Source organism: Mastigoproctus giganteus, chromosome 3, assembly GCF_048544385.1.
Source record: "Mastigoproctus giganteus isolate SK-2022 chromosome 3, ASM4854438v1, whole genome shotgun sequence".
Lineage (NCBI taxonomy): Eukaryota > Metazoa > Arthropoda > Arachnida > Uropygi > Thelyphonidae > Mastigoproctus > Mastigoproctus giganteus.
Window position 1 is genome coordinate 146,299,418 of NC_143577.1, and position 21,079 is coordinate 146,320,496.

At 39.3% G+C, this 21,079-nt stretch overlaps 1 protein-coding gene across 3 annotated transcripts in view; it reads left to right on the plus strand.

Annotated features, from left to right (window-relative positions):
• Positions 1–21,079, plus strand: part of LOC150088309 (cyclic AMP-dependent transcription factor ATF-2-like) — a 237,356-nt gene that overhangs the window by 85,129 nt on the left and 131,148 nt on the right. For all 3 annotated transcript variants that reach the window (XM_090370702.1, XM_090370700.1, XM_090370701.1), the window contains exon 5: positions 4,606–4,702. In XM_090370702.1, coding sequence (XP_090226828.1) covers positions 4,606–4,702 — 97 coding nt within the window. The remainder of the gene's footprint in view (positions 1–4,605; positions 4,703–21,079) is intronic.

The following is a 21,079-nucleotide window of genomic DNA, read 5'->3' on the forward strand; positions in this document are numbered from 1 at the left end:
AGCTAATAATTTTTTTATTCCTTGCTTTGTAGCTATAACGCGTTCTTCGTTGGAGTCTATGTTTTCTAAAATTTTTAAGCCCTTTACAATTGAGCCCTTTTCAATTTTCAACCTGTCAAGTTTGCAGTTGTCATGTGTCTGACGTCTGACGACACAGCGCGTTCTTTTTTTCACGCAGAATTTCTTCGTAGCAAGCTAATAATTTTTTTATTCCTTGCTTTGTAGCTATAACGCGTTCTTCGTTGGAGTCTATGTTTTCTAAAATTTTTAAGCCCTTTACAATTGAGCCCTTTTCAATTTTCAACCTGTCAAGTTTGCAGTTGTCATGTGCTTTTCGCCGTTGCTTCATTTAGGCCTGTAGCACGTGCAATATCACATGGTCTTTCATTTCGCTCAAAGCGTTTCACAATTTCATATTTTTTCTCTATCGACAGAGGTGGACTGGCCATAAGCCTTACCGGGGAAACCCCGGTGGGCCAGTGTGATTTTGGCCATAAACCATAGTATGACGCCACTATAAATTTTCCCCGGTAAGAATTTTTGACCCAGTCCGCCTCTGTTTATCGATAATTGCTTTTCTTTTTCTCTCTGAATCTGCAGTGTCTTCACCAGGACGCTTCCTTTTCACACCTTTTAATTAAGTATTTTACTCATTTTTAGGGAATAAAGCACAATTACAAAACGAGGAGGCACGCTTGATACGCATAAACAAAGCTTCGCGCATGTAGCAACTGAATAAACAACACCATAAAGGCAGAGATACACTATTAACACCTCACATTTCTAGGGGTTACTACCATAAAACAATAAAAATCCAGTTGCGTTTCTGCTAGTGAAATCTGTTATAAACTGGTAGTAAACTCGATCTAATTGCATTTGCGATTATACCGATAGCTGGAATTGTGTTGCTTTTTACGTTATTATGGTGAAATGTGTTTCCCCTTCACTGATATAAAAAACATAAAAGCAGCAAAGTTGAATTTTGTTCATCTTTCGCTCTCATTCTCCGCCATCGCACCGTATATCGATAACATATGAAAAACGACCTTGAAGATAGTGGGCGGCAGCGTTGCCAAACGAAAAAAATCAAGAACCGCGTAACTCCGAGTTCGCGTAAGTCAGGGTATTACTGTAGTGGAGAATGAAAAGGACTCTTGGTATTGTGTAGTCAGATAATGCTATGAAATTCTCTGAGCAGTGCAGAAGGACTGCTAGGACAGCTCATAAGGTTTTGTCATTGATATACAGAATTTTGTCAGCAAGGATATGGTGATGATTGTCCCATTGTATAAAGCAATGGTTGAGCCACCTCTTGAGTATATTGCATATAGCTCTCGAGGCCTCGTTATAGAAAGGAGTGACTTTGTTGGAATGAGCACAGAGGAGAGCAGCAAGATTGGTGAAACAAAAGGGTGCTCTTACCAGGAAAGGCTTTGTTCTGCAGATTGCAGCATCTGGACACTAATCACCTGAGAGAGGATATCATTGAGGTATTTAAGGTTTGAATGGATTGAGTAAGCTTAACACACGAGGGAGCATAAATTCAAGTTGAGGAAGGATGGTTGCAGGATAGGTGTGTGAAAATTTTCCTTCAAAATAAGGTCAGTGTATTAGAGTTATTATTGCATGAGTCATTGTTACATATTATTAAACTTAAATTCTTATAGTTTTTTATATCAGTTGCAGTTGAACTTACTTTTAAATGTCATAGCAGTGGATTAATTCACCAGAATTAATGCACTGACAAAACACATATAACAAAAGTACCAGATAGCATTTGTTACATGTGCAGTATTTATACAATTAAATCTCACAGACAGTCTTTATGATGCCCATTGTCAAAGAAAGCATATGAACTTTTTTTTGGCTGCAAATTAAGTGATCAGGACAAGAGGTGGACTTCTCATACATGCTGCATTAATTATGCTTTACATGTAAGAGGCTGATTAAAATTAAACAAAGTTTAATTTTTAACTTGTTGTGTGTTAATGAGTACTATTTTTATGTAACTCAGATTGGAGGACTGTAAGGGAAGACAAACAGAAAAACTGACTATCTGAATATCCCATCAATCATTAGACCAGTTTGCCACAGTGACAAAATACTTTTTCCTTTAACTAATCTGGTTATTAAAAGAGGGCAACACAGATAACAAAACCAGGAAACAGTTCATATGAGCTTTGAGTTAGACTACCAATTCCCAGACTCAAATAAACTTTATCTTGTAACTCTTAAGTGAATTAAATGATCTTGTGTGTTATTTAAATCTGTATAAGGCACAGGCAGTACTTTTGGGATCTAGGCTGATAGAGTGGAATTTACTGCAAAAAGATAAAACTATATATGTATTTTAGAAATTACAAAAAAGAATTTTATATTTTGCTATGGAAAATTCACTTGGCTGCTCTAATGATGTTGATGAACTTCGTGAAGCTCTTTGAAGGAATATAAACGAGAATAATGAGGGCCTCTCATTGAATTAGGCCTAAAAGCTCTGCTACTTCCTCCACAGTGGAAGTTTACATCCATCTATACCAATCATTCATGCTGTCCAAATGAAAGAATCATATGATAACATGAAATTACTCTTAAGAAAACTACATTACAAGAAATATGAGTGAAGATTTCAAAGTTATTGGGATCCTTTTAGGTCTACAGTATAGTGATACAAATTGTTGCTCTTTGTAAGTGAGACAGCCAAGCCAAAACCATTCATTCAGAACTAAGATCCCCCTTCTCTTTGCATGAATCTTGCACAGTATCATTTTTAAGCCACTTATTGATCAAACAAACATATTTTTATCACTGCTTCACATAAAATTAGAACGTGAAGAATTTCATAAAAGCTGTGCTGGAGATGGGCTTTCCATATTTAAAAGTAAAATTTCCATGCATTAATGATGCCAAAATCAAAGAAGGTACATTCATCAGTGTGCATTTCAGATAGAGATTGAAAGATGAAGAGGATTCCAAAGGGTTTAATGTTTTGAAAGTATTAAATCTTTTGGAATTGGAAGCTTGAAAATCCTTTAAGGAAGTGAGAATTTATTGCAATTCTACCAATATCTTAGTTGCATATTTTCAAAAAAGGCACATCCTCCATTCACATTTAGACTTTTTCCCAGATGGCAATGAACACAGCAAACATTTTCATCAAGATATTGCTACTGTGGAGAAGCATTATCAAGAAAGGTGGAAGACCAGTATGCTCACACTATTGCTGGACATCAATAAGATCACCTGATTATTACAAAAGAAAAAGCAAACAAAAAAGTAGTCTTTATTTTCATGCTGTTTATTATATTCTTGGTAAAATTTTATTTAAAATGCTAGTAAGCGTAACTGCAGTCTCTAAATCTGTAGGTATATCTGACTTCAAATTTGGATTCATCTCACCAAAATCTATAAAATGTACCCTATTTCAGGAACAAAAAAACAGAAGTTAATATTTATTGTCCAGTGGCATAACAACCCATTAGGAACCCTGTGATAATCCATGTTGAGACAATGGTTAATGCACTTTAAACCTTAATCACTGATTATTGAGAAACTGTACTATAATTAGTAATAGTAATAATATAACCAGTAATACTGTATTATAATTATGAATTTTCACGATGAGTGAGTCAGGTGCATTATGGTTTTTACCATAAATTCCAAACAACTGACAATTACAAGTAACTGCCATTCTTATGGTATTGTTGGACAGAGATGTTGACATCAAGTTCTACTCCTTGAAAGTTGTTGTTATTGGTTTTTAGGAGCATTAGCAACTAAGGCCATATTGCTCCAAGATATGCGGTGGTCATTCCCTGACCTTTCCGCATCCTCTGTATTTGGTGGTGATGGGCTCGAACCCCGGTCTAATTAAGAAATGCGTGCTACGCACTGCTGCTCCTTCCCACATGGCTACGGAAGCGCCTACTCCTTGAAAGAAACCAATTTATACAACCTCTGCTTAATATCTAGAAACAAAAGATATTAACCTAAGAATGTTTCACTCAAGTATACAAACCAATAAAAGGAAATGGTAAACAACAAGAATGTCAAAACAGTTGTATATTTTTCACTCAGAAATATCCTTATTATAACTAGTTACCAATTAGCAGTTTTGGCATATACTACAACCAAAACTGTTAATGCTTTGTAAAATCTTAAAAAAATAAAACAAACAGCATGAAGTTTTTGGAATTTTCTTTTTATTAAAACACTGAAAAGCATCTTGATATTTTTTGAATGATTTTACTCTTAAATACTCGGTGAGAAATGTTTATCCTTCAGTGGCAGCTGTATAGCTTCTTTCATAGAATTCATGGACTTAAGTTATAGCAACAAATGTTCGAAGCCTTATATAATTGCTGCAGCTATTGAAGAAAAATATAGCCTTATTGAGGATAACTATTGGTTTTTTATCATCTTCTTATTCTGCTGTCAAGAAATGAATTTTGTGAAATTAAATTTTGATAATGTTGAACTAATCCTGCACAAGAATCTGACTTTTCTTACTCAAACACACAGATTTTAAAATTAATGTAGTAAATGTATATAAATATTCCTTTAAGTAATAAAATTTAATTTTAATATCTTTGACTTTTTTTTTTATAGCAATTTACTAATGAAGACCACCTAACAGTCCATAAAAAGAAACATGAGATGTCTTTAAATTTAACCTCTACATGCAATTTTAAAACTCCTTTTGTTGGTAAGACTTTTTTTTTTATAAAGTATTCATAAGAAGATTATTAATTTGACAAACTAAATCCACAAAGAGAAAAAAAATAAGTAAAAAAAGTTGAAGCTTTTGTAAATGTTCAGTTTAGTTATTTGACTAGTTTAATGTTTCATTGGCATTTAGCACAGGTTATCTCAGTCTGAATAATTGAAATAAAAGCGCTTCACCCATGTAAAGTTTAGAATCTGTTTATTACTAATAGAATCTAACAGTCATAAATTTTGCAGATGTACAATTGTTAGATTCTGTTAGTAATAAATTTCTCTAATTATTTCTAATTTATTCTAATATTATAAATAAGATGGTTTAGCTATTAATTATTTATTGTTAAATTTTAATTGTGTTCCTTAGCCTAAACAAAAGTGTTAATTATTTTAATATTAATTTAATCCAAATAAAGTTCTCATAAAATATTTAATGTTCAATACAGTTAATATTAAGATAAGCTATATACTTGTGATCTTGTTGTTACACTATCGCAAAATCACCAAAAGACCGAAATGGCCACTATCTAGAAGTGACACCTTCCAGATAGTTTGGAAGGTGTCACTATTATTTGGTTGGTTATAATTTTAAACATTAAAATTTTTAAATTTTAAAAGTGAAGTGCTGTTATTTTAAGTATTTAGTTATTTCAGTTTGGTTTCTTGATTGTTACTATATTATTTTAATTAATATAAATTCATCATATTCCACAATTCCTGGAATAGTGTGGTATATGTCAGGGATTCCCAGTGGGGTTGATATTGACCACCTGCGTGTAATTCATATTGAAAGAGGGGTTGTACATGTCAAGCGGTCAAATGGGGATCAACAGGAAAATTATATACAGTGGCAGACAAATAAACCACCATTTGTGAATTTTGCAAATAATGGGTTTTGTGCTGCATTGCAGGTTGCAAAAATGTTCGAAATGCATTTTTTAGATGGGTTATACAGGGTGATTCACTACCAGTGTGACAAACTTGCAGGAGGTGTAGGGGGCAGAAAGACAAATCGGAATCACGTAGCATTGCAGGGTCCGAAATGCCTTCGTCATGCGGTAGAGGACGTTGAATGGGAGGTTGCGTGAACAGCGATCCTGCTGGAAGTCAGCATTTGTGAACCGTTTCTGTTGAAGAAACCAAGTAGCAAAAGTCCTCCGGAGTGGATAATCCGCAGGCTCCAATGATTGGACGCGTTGCAGATGGTATGAACTCATTTGGTTTGTTGACAGTATCCTCCATATAGTGGATTGGGAAATACCCAATCGTTGGCCTATTGCTCAAGTACTCGTACTCAGATTGCTTTCTGAAAGACGTAGGACATTCTCCTCATTGTCTGGCGTCCTCGTCATTCGCTCTCGATTCATGGTACCTCTCGTGAAACAACCAGTCTCACGTAACCTTCTGTGCACATGTGCGAAAATCTTATGATGAGGAGCACGCCTGTGCGTGAAACGTTCCTGGTACAAGCGCAGAGCGGCAGCTCCATACGCGAGGTGCATGTCAGCCAGTTCAACGTTTGAATACGCGTCCATCCTACTGCCTCGGGAACCGGTTCGCAAATGCTGACTTCCAGCGGGATCGCTATTCACGCGACCTCCCGTTCAATGTCCTCTACCGCATAATGAAGGCATTTCGGACCCTGCAATGCTATGTGATTCCGATTCGTCTTTGTGCCCCCTACACCTCCTGCAAGTTTGCCGCACTGGTAGTGTATCACCCTGCATATCTCTGTGAATGAAATCCAATAAAAAGGCTCCCCCTGCTATACCTAATTGCCATAAATATCTTCCCAAAGGATAAAATGCATAATTAACGGAAATATGAGAAATCATGCAAATGGCAATCATGGCAACCAAATATACATTTTATTCCATTTACATGTACAAACTGAAATGACAAGTTCACATAATAGTATTACATATTGTAAGTCAGCAAAATAAGTCCTCAATATTTTGTTGTTGTTCCTTGAGCTGCAGTTACAGCCTTGCAACGATTGGGCATAGAGTTAATCAACTTCTGGATATACGGTTGCCCAATTTTGTGGTACCACACCCTTGCAGTGCTCTCCTACAGCTGAATTGTACTTGTTGGCTTTTTCTGAGCAATTTTAGACGACATTATGTACTAGCAATTTTCAATAGTGTTCAAATCTGAACTGTTGCTGGGCCAGTCCAGCAGCAGGCTGCCAGGGCAGGTCATGGGGTTTTGTCAATGGTATATAGGAATTTTGCTAGCAGGGAAAAGGAGGTGATTATCCCTCTGTATAAGGCAATGGTCAGGCCACGCCTTGAGTACTGCGTACAGGTCTGGAGGCCTCATTTTAGGAAGGATGTAGATTTACTTGAGCATGTACAGAGAAGGGCGACAAGATTGTTGAGGGGAATGAAGGGATCTTCTTACCAAGAGAGGCTTAAGTTCTACAAATTGCAGTGGCTGGAGACTAGGCACCTGCGTGGTGATCTGATTGAGGTGTATAAGGCCTTGAATGGGTTGAGCACGCTGAATTCTGATGGGATCCTTCCATTTGTTCAGATTACGAACCTAAGGGGCCATAAATTCAAATTAAGAAAAGACAGATGTAGAATAGATGTGTGGAAATTTGCCTTTAGCCAGCGGGTGGTTAATTGCTGGAACAAACTTCCATCTATTGTTGCGGAAGTTGATAGGTTGAATAAATTTAAGGAGGAACTGAACAGGCATTTGGAGGGAATGGTGTGTTTTTTTTTTGGTTGATGCTGCATAAGCTCATACACATGCTTTCTTGCATCACATGCCACTACTACTACTACTACAAGTCGCTTCTTCTTCATTTGTTGGATGAACCAAGGCCTCTTCTTGAGTCAATAGGAATGCAGACCACATTCTGAAAGTTGTCTTTGGATAGTTTGTGCACTTGTTTCAACACCAGAGGCCATCTCAAAGTCCAGTTTTAGATCAGGAGCACTAGTATGGCAATTACGAAGGTATAGCCATTTCAAATATTGCTCTTGGGAAGGCGTAGTCACTCTCATGGCCTGATCCAGGTCTTCTCTTCACATTACCAGTTTCATGCTTTAATTTCAGCACCCGGGGTACTGTTGACCTAATTTTATCAGTGATAGCACATGATTTTTTTTTTTTTTTTTTTTTTTTTTGATTTGGTAGTTGTTGGCGCATCGGCTTCTGTGGCCATATTGCACCTCCCAAGGTTTTTGCAGTACTTTGATCCAAGCCCGAGGCGGGAATCGAACCCGCGACCTTTGGGTTGCCGGGCAAGTACTTTACCCACTCGGCTAGCCCGGTCGGCGATAGCACATGTAGAAAGCCCTGCCTGGGACAGAGCAACAACTACACTTTTTTTTTCTTGATGTCAACTGAACATATGGAGCCATGCTTACACCTCCGCAAAAAAGGATTCTAACAAGCGTGTATACCCTTCAAATGCCGTATTTATAGAAACGGCTGATACAATACCTTGCAATTACTGTCTGATGCAATAGAAGCATTATCTGATGCAATACCTTTGCTTTGCAACAAACAACATGACTGTAATCAAACAATATCTTATACATTTCACTACAAATGTTACTTTTTTTAAGGTGATGCAGTTTTATTGTTCGGCATTGTAATATGATATTAATAATTCTTTATATAAAAAAGGAAAATAATATTTGATTTAAAAATATAACTATGAACATTGACCTTGCTAATTTTTGTAAAGCAATAACTATTATTAACAGATATTTCTTATAATCTCTATACATTAAAAACGTTTTCTCCTAGTGATAATTATTCGAGCCAATGGGAGAAGAGAGCAGAGCAATTACGTCACTATAAATGTGCAGTTAAATAATTACATAGGTCATTTCCTGATTAGATTTCGATCATTGCATTTATAATGTTAGTATAATGTTATTATTATACAAATAATAACATTATACCATACAACATTACAAATATTTACAAAAAACTAAAATGTTTACAAAATACTAAACTATTTACAATCATACCTCTACTATATTGAGATGGTAGGTCCTTTCATCAGCTGACATTAATATACAAAAAACGTTACAATGGAACATCAAATGATGCTGGGTGTGGTCATGTATTAGACAGTGAAGCACATGCACGAGGTTGGTAAACGTTAAATGGAAGGTACACAAATGGGTTACTGGACAGAATAAGACACTTGCAGTTGACAATGTAGAGTGCGTATATGGGACGCATTGCAAGACAACTGCCTCCATAATGAAGGGACCCAATATAGTTTGTATATTTGTAAATAGTTTAGTATTTTGTAAATATTTTATAGTTTGAAAATATTTTAGTCCTGCTCTTTCGGATGCACCAGTATTCTTCATGCATTATGGAACCCGAAGCAAAAGGCCTTTTCCTATGTGACCTACATAAGCACGAGTAAATAATTACATAGTGATATTTATGCGACCTTGAGAATGCCATGTGGTTGGGGTAGCCAATGGAAGAAGAGGAATCTGGGTTGCGTGGTACAATGGTACAAGTAGGCGGGGCAATTACGTCACTACAAATACACAGGTAAATAATTACGTAGGTCATTTCGTGATTAGATATCAATCGGTACATTTCGACAGGTGTGTCTTTCATGTAGAAAAGATTTGACTTCGTCATACCTCTACATTTTATGTCGAAAAGCATGTGTGGGGGGGTGAGCAAAGAAGCAAGTAGGAGGCGAAGCCCCCTACATCCATTAAAATTAAAATTGTGTGTTTTTTTGGATATATGGATCAGTGAGGGAAAATGCTTTTTTTAAAGGGGTTGGAAGGTAAAAAAGGTTGGGAACCTCCAGGTATACATCATACTGTTGTAATAATAGAAATATCCTCTAAAGCATGGATCCTTAACCATGGAGACTTACCACCTAGAAGAAGAGATAAGAAGGCCTCCCAAAATATACTGTTTTAACAATGTATTTCATTTTCAAATTTTGAAACTAGAATAAAGGAAGTAAGGTGGCAAGGCAAAATTAGAAGGAATAAAGTAAATTATGTAAATAGTATATATTTTTCTTCTTTATATACTTAATAAGCAGTGATAGAAAAATCTCTACTTTGGCTGCTGTTTTTAATCTTTTGAAATCGCCCCAGGGGGATCACCTCTGGTGAGTATGGGCTTGGCATGCCCAGGGTCCTGAGCTGGATATCATCATTCTTCTCTCTTTTGGCGATTCCTTTCCACTTCTGACACTCTCTCTCTCTTCCCACTCCCCCCACTCTCAGGATAATTTGGGAATTTTTTGGCTGGTGCAGCATAAGCCTCAGGCTTCCTTGCACCATATGGCTAATAATAATGAGAGGCACGATGGCCCAGTGGTTAAGACACTGGACTACCAGCCGATGAACCCGGGCTTGGGAAAAAGCCCGGGTAAGCTTGGGAAAAAGACTTCAGCAGAAGATAGAAGAATTAAGAGTCAAGATAAGTCAGTTGACCCAGTACCAACAGGGTAATAGAAGTAAGAAATTGATTGGAAAGGTGAAGAGCATCCTCAAAGAGAGACAGCACCCACAGCAAACAAGAAACCAGAAATCAGAGAATAGGAGAATACTTGGACACACTGAAGCAGAACCTCCTTGCACTCAGCAAGAGACTACGCTGATACAAAGAGAGCTCCCAGAGGAAAATAAACAACCGAATCTTCGATGAGGACCAAAGAGCCTTCTACAGAAAACTGGGTGAAGAGGAGAAAGCAGGAAACAGACCACCCGAGAAGAAGACGATCAAAGAGTTCTGGGGAAATATCTGGAGCAGTGAAGTAAGACATAATAGCAAAGCACCCTGGATAGAAGTAGAACGGAAGAAACTGAAGGACATACAAGAGATGAGAGAGTGGGAGATTAGGGAAGTAAAACAGTCGATCAGGAACACCCACAACTAGCAAAACCCGGGAATTGATAACATCCACAACTACTGGTACAAGAAGCTCACCTGCACACACAAGTACCTAGCAAAGCAGTTCACTCGAATGATAAGGCACCCGGAGACAATCCCGAAGTTTCTCACTGGAGTCACATATCTGAAGCCTAAAGATGAAGATACAAGAAACCCGGCGAAATGCAGGCCAATCACATACCTCCCAACGATGTATAAGATCCTGACCAGCTGCATAACTAAGAAGATATCAGACCACTTAGAGAGTCAGAACATAATGGCCGAACAGCAGAAAGGATGCAAGGAGCAATTAACCATGGATGCCGCAGTTATGGAGCAAGCCTTCAAGAAACACCGCAACCTATCACGGCCTACATCGATTACCGCAAGGCCTTTGACTCCGAACCTCATAGCTGGCTAATAGAGACCCTGAAGATCTACAAGGTCAATCCGATAGTGACAAACTTCCTAGGAGCAACAATGGCGAAATGGAGTACCACCATTAAGGTAGAGAACATTACAACCAGGCCAATCCCCATTAGAAGAGGAATCTTTCAGGGAGATGCTCTGAGCCCACTATGGTTCTGTCTGGCACTCAACCCACTACCCACTGGCAGCAAGTATGGATATAACCTCAAAGAAGGAAGAAAGAACTTGTACACCCTCACCCACCTGATCTACATGGATGACATCAAGCTCTACGCAGCAACCAAGAACATCAGGATGGAATTTCGTCTAGAAAAATGTAAGACCCACACACTGCACCAGGGAAAATTAGTTGACAGAAACTACCAGCTGCTGACTGGTAAAGAGATCGAAGCTGTGACAGAAGGAGAGACCTACAAATACCTAGGGATGATGCAGGCTGAGCAGTTGGAACACAAGGAAATCAAGAAGTGCCAAACCGAAAAATATCATTAGAGACTCAGAAGCCTGCTGAAAGCAAAATTGAATGGAGGGAACACAGTTAAAGCCATAAACACTTATGCAGCTCCAGTAATAACATACACATTCGGGGTCATAGATTGGACTAACACTGAGCTAGAAGATATCATGCGAAAGACAAGGACAATGATGACCAAGAGTCACCAACACCACCCGAAGTCAGCAGTGGAGAGAATAACAATACCTTGGAAAGAGAGAGGAAGGGGGCCTGATAGACCTAACAGAAAACAGCGATAGTTAACCTGAAGGATTACTTCAAAAACCATACAGCACCGCTCCACCAGGCCATAAGGAAGATAGATAAGTGGTATACCCATTAAACCTAAGCGAGGAAACCCCTCCCATCCAAACGGTACAAGAAATGAAGATAGAAAGATGGGCAAAGAAGACACTCCGTGGCAGACAATGACCTCTGTCAAGATAACATTGCTTCCAATGCATGGCTCACAAACGTGACGCTCTTCCCCGAGATTGAAGGATTCATGCTGGCCATCCAAGACCAGGTAATCAACACCATAAACTATAGAAAATACATCGCAAAGGAGCCTGGAATGTCAGATGACACATGTCGACGATGCCACCTGGCTTCAGCAACGATCCAACACATCACCACGAGGTGCAAGGTGATCACCCACACTGAGTACACTCATATACACGACCAGGTAGCCTGGATAATACATCAGAAGCTAGCGAGGAAATACCAGTTGACCAAAGAAAGTGTACCATACTACAAGTATGAACCCCAGGCAGTACTAGTGACCAAAACCCGCACAATAGACCGGACATAACCCTTGTGGACAAGATGGAAAAGGCTACCTACCTGATTGACATAGCGGTGCTGAACACTAGCAATGTCCAGAAAACACATGAGGAAAAAATTAGGAAGTACACGAACCTGAGACATGAGATCAAGGAGATGTGGCATATGCAAGAAGTATCAACCATCCCAATCATTGTGTCAACAACCGGTGTGGTACCAAAGACTCTACATAGCAGCCTAGCAGCAATAGGTCTCCCAGAGAATACCTACAAGGAACTCCAGAAAGTCGTAATCCTGAACACCTGTAGGATAGTCAGAGATTTCCTCGACCGACAGTAACACCAGACATTACAACCACCCTGTGTACTTGGTAGCAGTACCCGTCACAGAGTGGAATCCCCCAATCAGGCCGACCGGGCTAGCCGAGTGGGTAAAGTACCTGCCCGGCAACCCAAAGGTCGTGGGTTCGATTCCCGCCTCGGGCTTGGATCAAAGTACTGCAAAAACCTTGGGAGGTGCAATATGGCCACAGAAGCCGATGCGCCAACAACTACCAAATCAAAAAAAATGAGAGCCTTGTCGATCAATTCGGCCCTGGAGGGATTGTGCAAGGCTCAAGGGGTAGACTTTTTTTCCGCCTGGACTGTACTTGTTAACAGGAGAGATTGCTTCTACAGGGATGGGATACACTTAAATAGAAAGGGTGCAAGAATTTTTGCTGATGCTGTCGAGGCAGTGTTAGGTGGGTCGGAAAACTGCTAGTTGGGGGGGATACAAGGACTAATAGATTAACAGTAGCCACTGGCAGAGGTGGAAGTGATTCTTGCACTGCTTCTATTGAAATGAGCAGAAGTCTGAAAAACAAGATGCAGGATATTTCAGAGACTGCTGGTAGTCATTGCGTTACAAGTAAACACATGGGTTGTGTTAGGGTAGCTAAGAATAGAAACAGGTGCATGTATACCTGCGTGTACACCAATGCTAGGAGTTTGGTAAATAAATTTGATGAATTTGAGGTATTGCTCAAAACATCAAAGGCAGATATTGTTGGGATATCAGAGACGTGGTGTCACACAGATATAAGTAATGCGGAACTGGAATTTGGGGAATACAATGTGTATAGAAAGGATAGACAGGACAGGAGGGGAGGAGGGGTTATGCTATTAATTAAGAAACACATAAAGTCCAAGGAAGTGAAGCCAGTCGACATCGATGGACAGGGCAGTGCCGAATCAGTTTGGTGTGACATAAGCATAGGGAAATCAAAATTGAGAGTAGGAGTGTGCTATAGGCCTAATGACTCTGATGAGTATAATAAGATATTGTACAGGGAAATAGAGTGGGCCAGTAAATCAGAGAGTCTTATAATGGGGGATTTTAATTTCCCAGATATTGACTGGAATTTGTGGGTTGGTCACTCGCACACTAGCAAGGCTTTTGTGGATTTATTGGATGATTGTTTTCTACACCAGCATGTTCGTGAGGCAACAAGAGGGAGCAATACTCTTGATCTGATTATCAGTAGTGACTCTTCATGCATTAAGAACCTGCAGATAAATGAACCACTAGGTGGCAGTGATCACAGTGTGTTGAAGTGGGATTTACTCAAGGAGGTAACTACCATCAGAGGTAAAGGGAAGGGTTTTTGTTTTCGTAAAGGCGACTATGATGGTCTGAGACAGTATTTAAATTCTATACAGTGGGACCAACTGATGATGTTACCAACAGCAAACTCAAAATGGGAAGCATTCAAGGAACTAATCTTGGAGGCTACCAGGCTTTACATACCAACTAAGAAATATTGTTCAAGGTTTAGGCCTAAATGGTTGTCAGATGAACTAATGAGACATGTGGCAGAGAAGAAAAATGCATGGGATACATATAAATTAATGGGTGACATGGAAGCCTATGATAGATATAAGTTGGTCTGTAACCAAGTCACAAAGGAGATTAGGCAGGCAAAGGCAGACTACGAAAAATCCTTGGCAAAGGATGCAAAGAAAAACAGAAAAGAGTTCTTTACATACTTGAACTCGAGAAGGAAAGGGATGAATCAGATTGGTCCACTGGATATTGATGGTTCAACAGTTGAGGATCCTGCTCAGGTGGCTAACAATCTAAACGAGTATTTTGCATCTACATTCACGCATGAGGAGTTATTCAGGAAGGAGAATGATGTAGGTAAAGTAAACATTGGCAGTGAGCTGGATGATTTTGTAATAACTGAGAGGAAAGTGGAGGAGAGATTGTTGAGGATAAACATAAAAAAGGCACCTGGGGTGGATGGGATCTATCCAGTTATATTAAAGGAGGCAGCAAAGGAAGTATGCAAACCCCTAGCCATAATTATGAGAGCTTCTTTGGACTCAGGGGAGGTACCCATAGACTGGAGATGTGCAAATGTAACCCCAATTCACAAAGGAGGATCAAAGGCTGACACAAGTAATTATAGACCTGTTAGTTTAACTTCTGTTCCAGGTAAATTAATGGAGGCACTGGTTAAAGAAGCACTGCAGGATCATCTAGACAAGAATTCAGTTATAGCTCAGACGCAGCATGGTTTTGTTAAGGGCAGGTCTTGCCTGACCAATTTGATTGGATACTATGATGTAGTCACAAAAGAACTGGATGCAGGGAATAACTTTGATATTATATATTTGGATCTTAGAAAGGCTTTTGATACTGTTGCACACGGAAGACTGCTGCACAAATTGGAGCAGTGTGGCATTGGAGGCAAATTGCTGCTATGGATAAGGGGATGGTTGAGTGGCAGAAGACAGAGAGTGGTAATCAATGGACACTGCTCAACGTGGACTAATGTTATTAGTGGAGTTCCTCAAGGTTCAGTGTTGGGTCCGTTGTTGTTTTCGGTGTTTATGAATGATATTGATGATGGGATATCAAGTTTAATGTCCAAGTTTGCAGATGATACAAAGGTTGGCAGGGTCGTCAAGGACACTACTGACGCTATGCTGCTGCAACAGGATCTGGAAAGGTTGAACAGATGGGCTGAGAGGTGGCAAATGAAGTTTAACATTGACAAATGTAAAGTACTGCATATGGGAAACAGTAACCCCAGAGCAACGTATCAACTCTGCGGTACCACACTGACAGTGGTGGAGAATGAAAAGGACCTGGGGGTAATTGTGCAGGGAGATATGAAGTTCTCTGAGCAGTGCAGACGAGCTGCAAGAGTAGCTCATGGTGTCTTGTCAATGATATACAGGAATTTTTCTAGCAGGGATAAGGAGGTGATTATTCCCTTGTATAAGGCAATGGTTAGGCCACATCTTGAGTACTGTATACAGGTCTGGAGGCCTCATTTCAAGAAGGATGTAGAGCTGCTGGAACGGGTACAGAGAAGGGCAACAAGATTAGTAAATGGAACAAAGGGTTGCTCTTACGAAGAAAGGCTTAAGTTTTGCAAATTACAGAGTCTGGAGACTAGGCACCGGCGAGGTGATCTGATAGAGGTGTATAAGGCCTTGAATGGTTTGAGCATGCTCAATGCCAATGGAATTCTTCATCTTTCTCAGAATAATCACCTCAGAGGGCATAAATTCAAATTGAGGAAGGACAGATGTCGGATAGATGTGCGGAAATTTGCCTTTGGCCAGCGGGTGGTTGGTTGGTGGAACCGACTTCCATCACTTGTTGTTGAAGTTGATAGCCTAAACAAATTTAAAGCTCAACTGGACAGGTATTTCGAACGAACGGAGGGGTGAAATGGGAGATATTTTTTTTTTTTTTTTTTTTTGGGCTGATGCTGAATAAGCTTGCTTTCTTGCATCGTATGCCTCTACTAATGCTAAAAAAAAAAAAAAAAAACCCCAATCAGGGAGAATTAATATAAGAGCAACAACAATAATGATAATTATACCAAACTTGAAAAGTGGTATCCACAAATGATGAATGTTATGGTTTACTTTAGTTTTTTTTAATGCATGTTATTAAGTTTTTTGGCTCAGTGTGAATGATACTGAATTTATTTCAACAGCAGTATCACACTCCAATTTAAGCTTTATGGTGAATTTAAAAATTTAAGCTTTATGGTGAAGCACTTTAATATTATGATGGAAGTGGATTGATCTTTTACAAAACAAATCTGTTGAAATCAGATACAGTTCAGTCAGTATGAACTCTCTCTCTCTCTCTCTCTCTCTCTCTCTCTCTCACACACACACAGGAAAATCTTTGTCTGCATTTGTAAGTGTTTTGTTTTTTTTCTACTATAAGAAACTGTTCTATATAAAAATATTCACACGAGGAATTCTTCCGTAAGTGGAGACCAGAAGCTTATCAAACTCTAACAGGGAGCTAAATGATTTTGTAATAACTGAGAGCAAAGTGGAGGAAAAATTGTTGAAGTTAAATATAAGAAAGGCACCTGGGCACAGACACTTAATTATGAGAGCATTCTTGGACTCAAGGGAGGTCTCCAATGGGGACCTCCCTTGAGTTGGAAACATGCAAGTGTATCTCCTATTCACAAAGGGGGATCAAAGGGTGACACAAGTAATTACAGACCTGTTAGTTTAACTTCTGTTCTGGGAAATTAATGGAGTCACTGGTTAAAGGTGCATTTCAGGATCATGAAAAGACTGCAATTGTAATTAAGACACAGTATGGGTTTGTTAAGGGGAAGTCTTGTCTGACCAATTTGATTGGATACTATTATGTGGTCACAAAGGAACTGGATGCAAAAAATAATTTTGATAGCATATACTTTGATTTCAGGAAAACCTTTTGATACTGTTGCACATGGTACAAATAAGAGCAGTATGGCATTAAGGGAAAGTTGCTACTATGGATAAATGGATGGTTGACAGAGAAAAGACAGAGAGTGGTAATCAGTGGACACTGCTCTTCATGGACTAATGTTATTAGTGGAATTCTCCAAGGTTTGGTTTTGGATCCATTGTTGTTTTGTATATTTATCAGTGATGTTGATGAAGATATATTAGGCTTAATGTCCAAGTTTGGAGGTGATACAAAGGTTGACAGGATTGTTAATGACAGTAATGATAGTATGCTACTGCAACAGGATCTAGAAAAGTTGGGCTGATGGGCTGAGAAGAGCAACTGAAGTTTAACATTGACAAATGCAAAGTGCTGCATATGGGTAGCAATAACCCAAAGTAATATGCCAACTGTGTGGTAACACACTGAGGCTAGTGAAGAATGAATACGACCTGGAGATAATTGTGCAGTCAGATATGAAGTTTTCTGAGCAGTGCAGACAGGCTGCCAGAGCAGCTCATGGGCACTTGTTAGGGATATATGGGAATTTTTCTATCTGGGAAAAAGAGTTGATTATTCCTTTGTATAAGGCAATGGTCAGGCCACACCTTGAGTACTGCATACAGGTCTGGAGGTCTCATTTTAGGAAGGATGTAGAGTTGCTAGAACGAGTACAGAGAAGGGCAGTGAGATTGGTGAGAGGAACAAAGGGTTACTCTTATTAAGAAACGTTTAAGTTCTGTGAATTTCAGCATCTGGAGTCTAGGCACCTGCAAGGTGATCTGAATGCGGTGTATAAGACCTTGAATGGTTTGAGCAAGCTCAGTGCTGATGGGGGTCTTCCTCTTGCTCAGATTACGCACCTGAGGGGAAATAAATTCAAATTGAGGAAAGAGTTGTAGAATACATATGTGGAAATTTGACTTTAGCCAGTGGGTGGTTATTGTTGGAACAAATTTCCATCTGTCATTTTGGATAGTTTCTGATAGTCTGATAGTTTCCTTTGTCTTTCAGCCCTTTCTTAAAGTTTGCTAAATTTTCAATTTGAAATCAACAGGCTGCTGAGTCAGATGGTGAACTTGTGTGCAGTTACAGTGCTCTGCACACTTCAACTTAAAATATAAATATTCAGTATTTATGTCCAAGAGCTATTCTGAGTTATTATATATCATGGTAGACAATGTTGCTGTGTCACCAAGGCAACCCTTGCCTTTGTGACATGGCATGCTTCTCCTTTAAGAACTGGGTGAAGTCTGATACTCCAACATCCATCTACTTATAGCTCTATTCAGCACATGTAGTTGAACATTCTGACTTCTTGCCTTTCTGCACAGATGTCTCAATGTCTGAATTATCTGTAGAATCTTTTGCTGAAGTTCCAGACATGACATTCAAGTGGATGCCTCCCGAGTGCAGAATAATATATACTGCTGAGTTACATGCTATAATATAGGTTAACCTTGGATTGCATACATACCTACCAATACCAATGGTGTACATTACAGGCTTTAACAGAGATGAGATACTATACTCATCCACTCCTGTCTCAGGTAATGTCTTGCACTGCTTCTATTCAAATGAGCAGAAGTCTGAAAAACAAGATGCAGGATATTTCAGAGACTGCTGGTAGTCATTGCGTTACAAGTAAACACATGGGTTGTGTTAGGGTAGCTAAGAATAGAAACAGGTGCATGTATACCTGCGTGTACACCAATGCTAGGAGTTTGGTAAATAAATTTGATGACTTTGAGGTATTGCTCAAAACATCAAAGGCAGATATTGTTGGGATATCAGAGACGTGGTGTCACACAGATATAAGTAATGCGGAACTGGAATTTGGGGAATACAATGTATATAGAAAGGATAGACAGGACAGGAGGGGAGGAGGGGTTATGCTATTAATTAAGAAACACATAAAGTCAAAGGAAGTGAAGCCAGTTGACATCGATGGACAGGGCAGTGTCGAGTCAGTTTGGTGTGACATAAGCATAGGGAAATCAAAATTGAGAGTAGGAGTGTGCTATAGGCCTAATGACTCTGATGAGTATAATAATATATTGTACAGGGAAATAGAGTGGGCCAGTAAATCAGAGAGTCTTATAATGGGGGATTTTAATTTCCCAGATATTGACTGGAATTTGTGGGTTGGTCACTCGCACACTAGCAAGGCTTTTGTGGATTTATTGGATGATTGTTTTCTACATCAGCATGTTCGTGAGGCAACAAGAGGGAGCAATACTCTTGATCTGATTATCAGTAGTGATTCTTCATGCATTAAGAACCTGCAGATAAATGAACCACTAGGTGGCAGTGATCACAGTGTGTTGAAGTGAGATTTACTCAAGGAGGTAACTACCATCAGAGGTAAAGGGAAGGGTTTTTGTTTTCGTAAAGGCGACTATGATGGTCTGAGACAGTATTTAAATTCTATACAGTGGGACCAACTGATGATGTTACCAACAGCAAACTCAAAATGGGAAGCATTCAAGGAACTAATCTTGGTGGCTACCAGGCTTTACATACCAACTAAGAAATATTGTTCAAGGTTTAGGCCTAAATGGTTGTCAGATGGACTAATGAGACATGTGGCAGAGAAGAAAAATGCATGGGATACATACAAATTAATGGGTGACATGGAAGCCTATGATAGATATAAGTTGGTCTGTAACCAAGTCACAAAGGAGATTAGGCAGGCAAAGGCAGACTACGAAAAATCCTTGGCAAAGGATGCAAAGAAAAACAGAAAGGAGTTCTTTACATACTTGAACTCGAGAAGGAAAGGGATGAATCAGATTGGTCCACTGGATATTGATGGTTCAACAGTTGAGGATCCTGCTCAGGTGGCTAACAATCTAAACGAGTATTTTGCATCTACATTGACGCATGAGGAGTTATTCAGGAAGGAGAATGATGTAGGTAAAGTAAACATTGGCAGTGAGCTGGATGATTTTGTAATAACTGAGAGGAAAGTGGAGGAGAGATTGTTGAGGATAAACATAAAAAAGGCACCTGGGGTGGATGGGATCTATCCAGTTATATTAAAGGAGGCAGCAAAGGAAGTATGCAAACCCCTAGCCATAATTATAAGAGCTTCTTTGGACTCAGGGGAGGTACCCATAGACTGGAGATGTGCAAATGTAACCCCAATTCACAAAGGAGGATCAAAGGCTGACATAAGTAATTATAGACCTGTTAGTTTTACTTCTGTTCCAGGTAAATTAATGGAGGCACTGGTTAAAGAAGCACTGCAGGATCATCTAGACAAGAATTCAGTTATAGCTCAGACGCAGCATGGTTTTGTTAAGGGCAGGTCTTGCCTGACCAATTTGATTGGATACTATGATGTAGTCACAAAAGAACTGGATGCAGGGAATAACTTTGATATTATATACTTGGATCTTAGAAAGGCTTTTGATACTGTTGCACATGGAAGACTGCTGCACAAATTGGAGCAGTGTGGCATTGGAGGCAAATTGCTGCTATGGATAAGGGGATGGTTGAGTGGCAGAAGACAGAGAGTGGTAATCAATGGACACTGCTCAACGTGGACTAATGTTATTAGTGGAGTTCCTCAAGGTTCAGTGTTGGGTCCATTGTTGTTTTCGGTGTTTATGAATGATATTGATGATGGGATATCAAGTTTAATGTCTAAGTTTGCAGATGATACAAAGGTTGGCAGGGTCGTTAAGGACACTACTGACGCTATGCTGCTGCAACAGGATCTGGAAAGGTTGAACAGATGGGCTGAGAGGTGGCAAATGAAGTTTAACATTGACAAATGTAAAGTACTACATATGGGTAACAGTAACCCCAGAGCAATGTATCAACTCTGCGGTACTACACTGACAGTGGTGGAGAATGAAAAGGACCTGGGGGTAATTGTGCAGGCAGATATGAAGTTCTCTGAGCAGTGCAGACGAGCTGCAAGAGTAGCTCATGGTGTCTTGTCAATGATATACAGGAATTTTTTCTAGCAGGGATAAGGAGGTGATTATTCCCTTGTATAAGGCAATGGTTAGGCCACATCTTGAG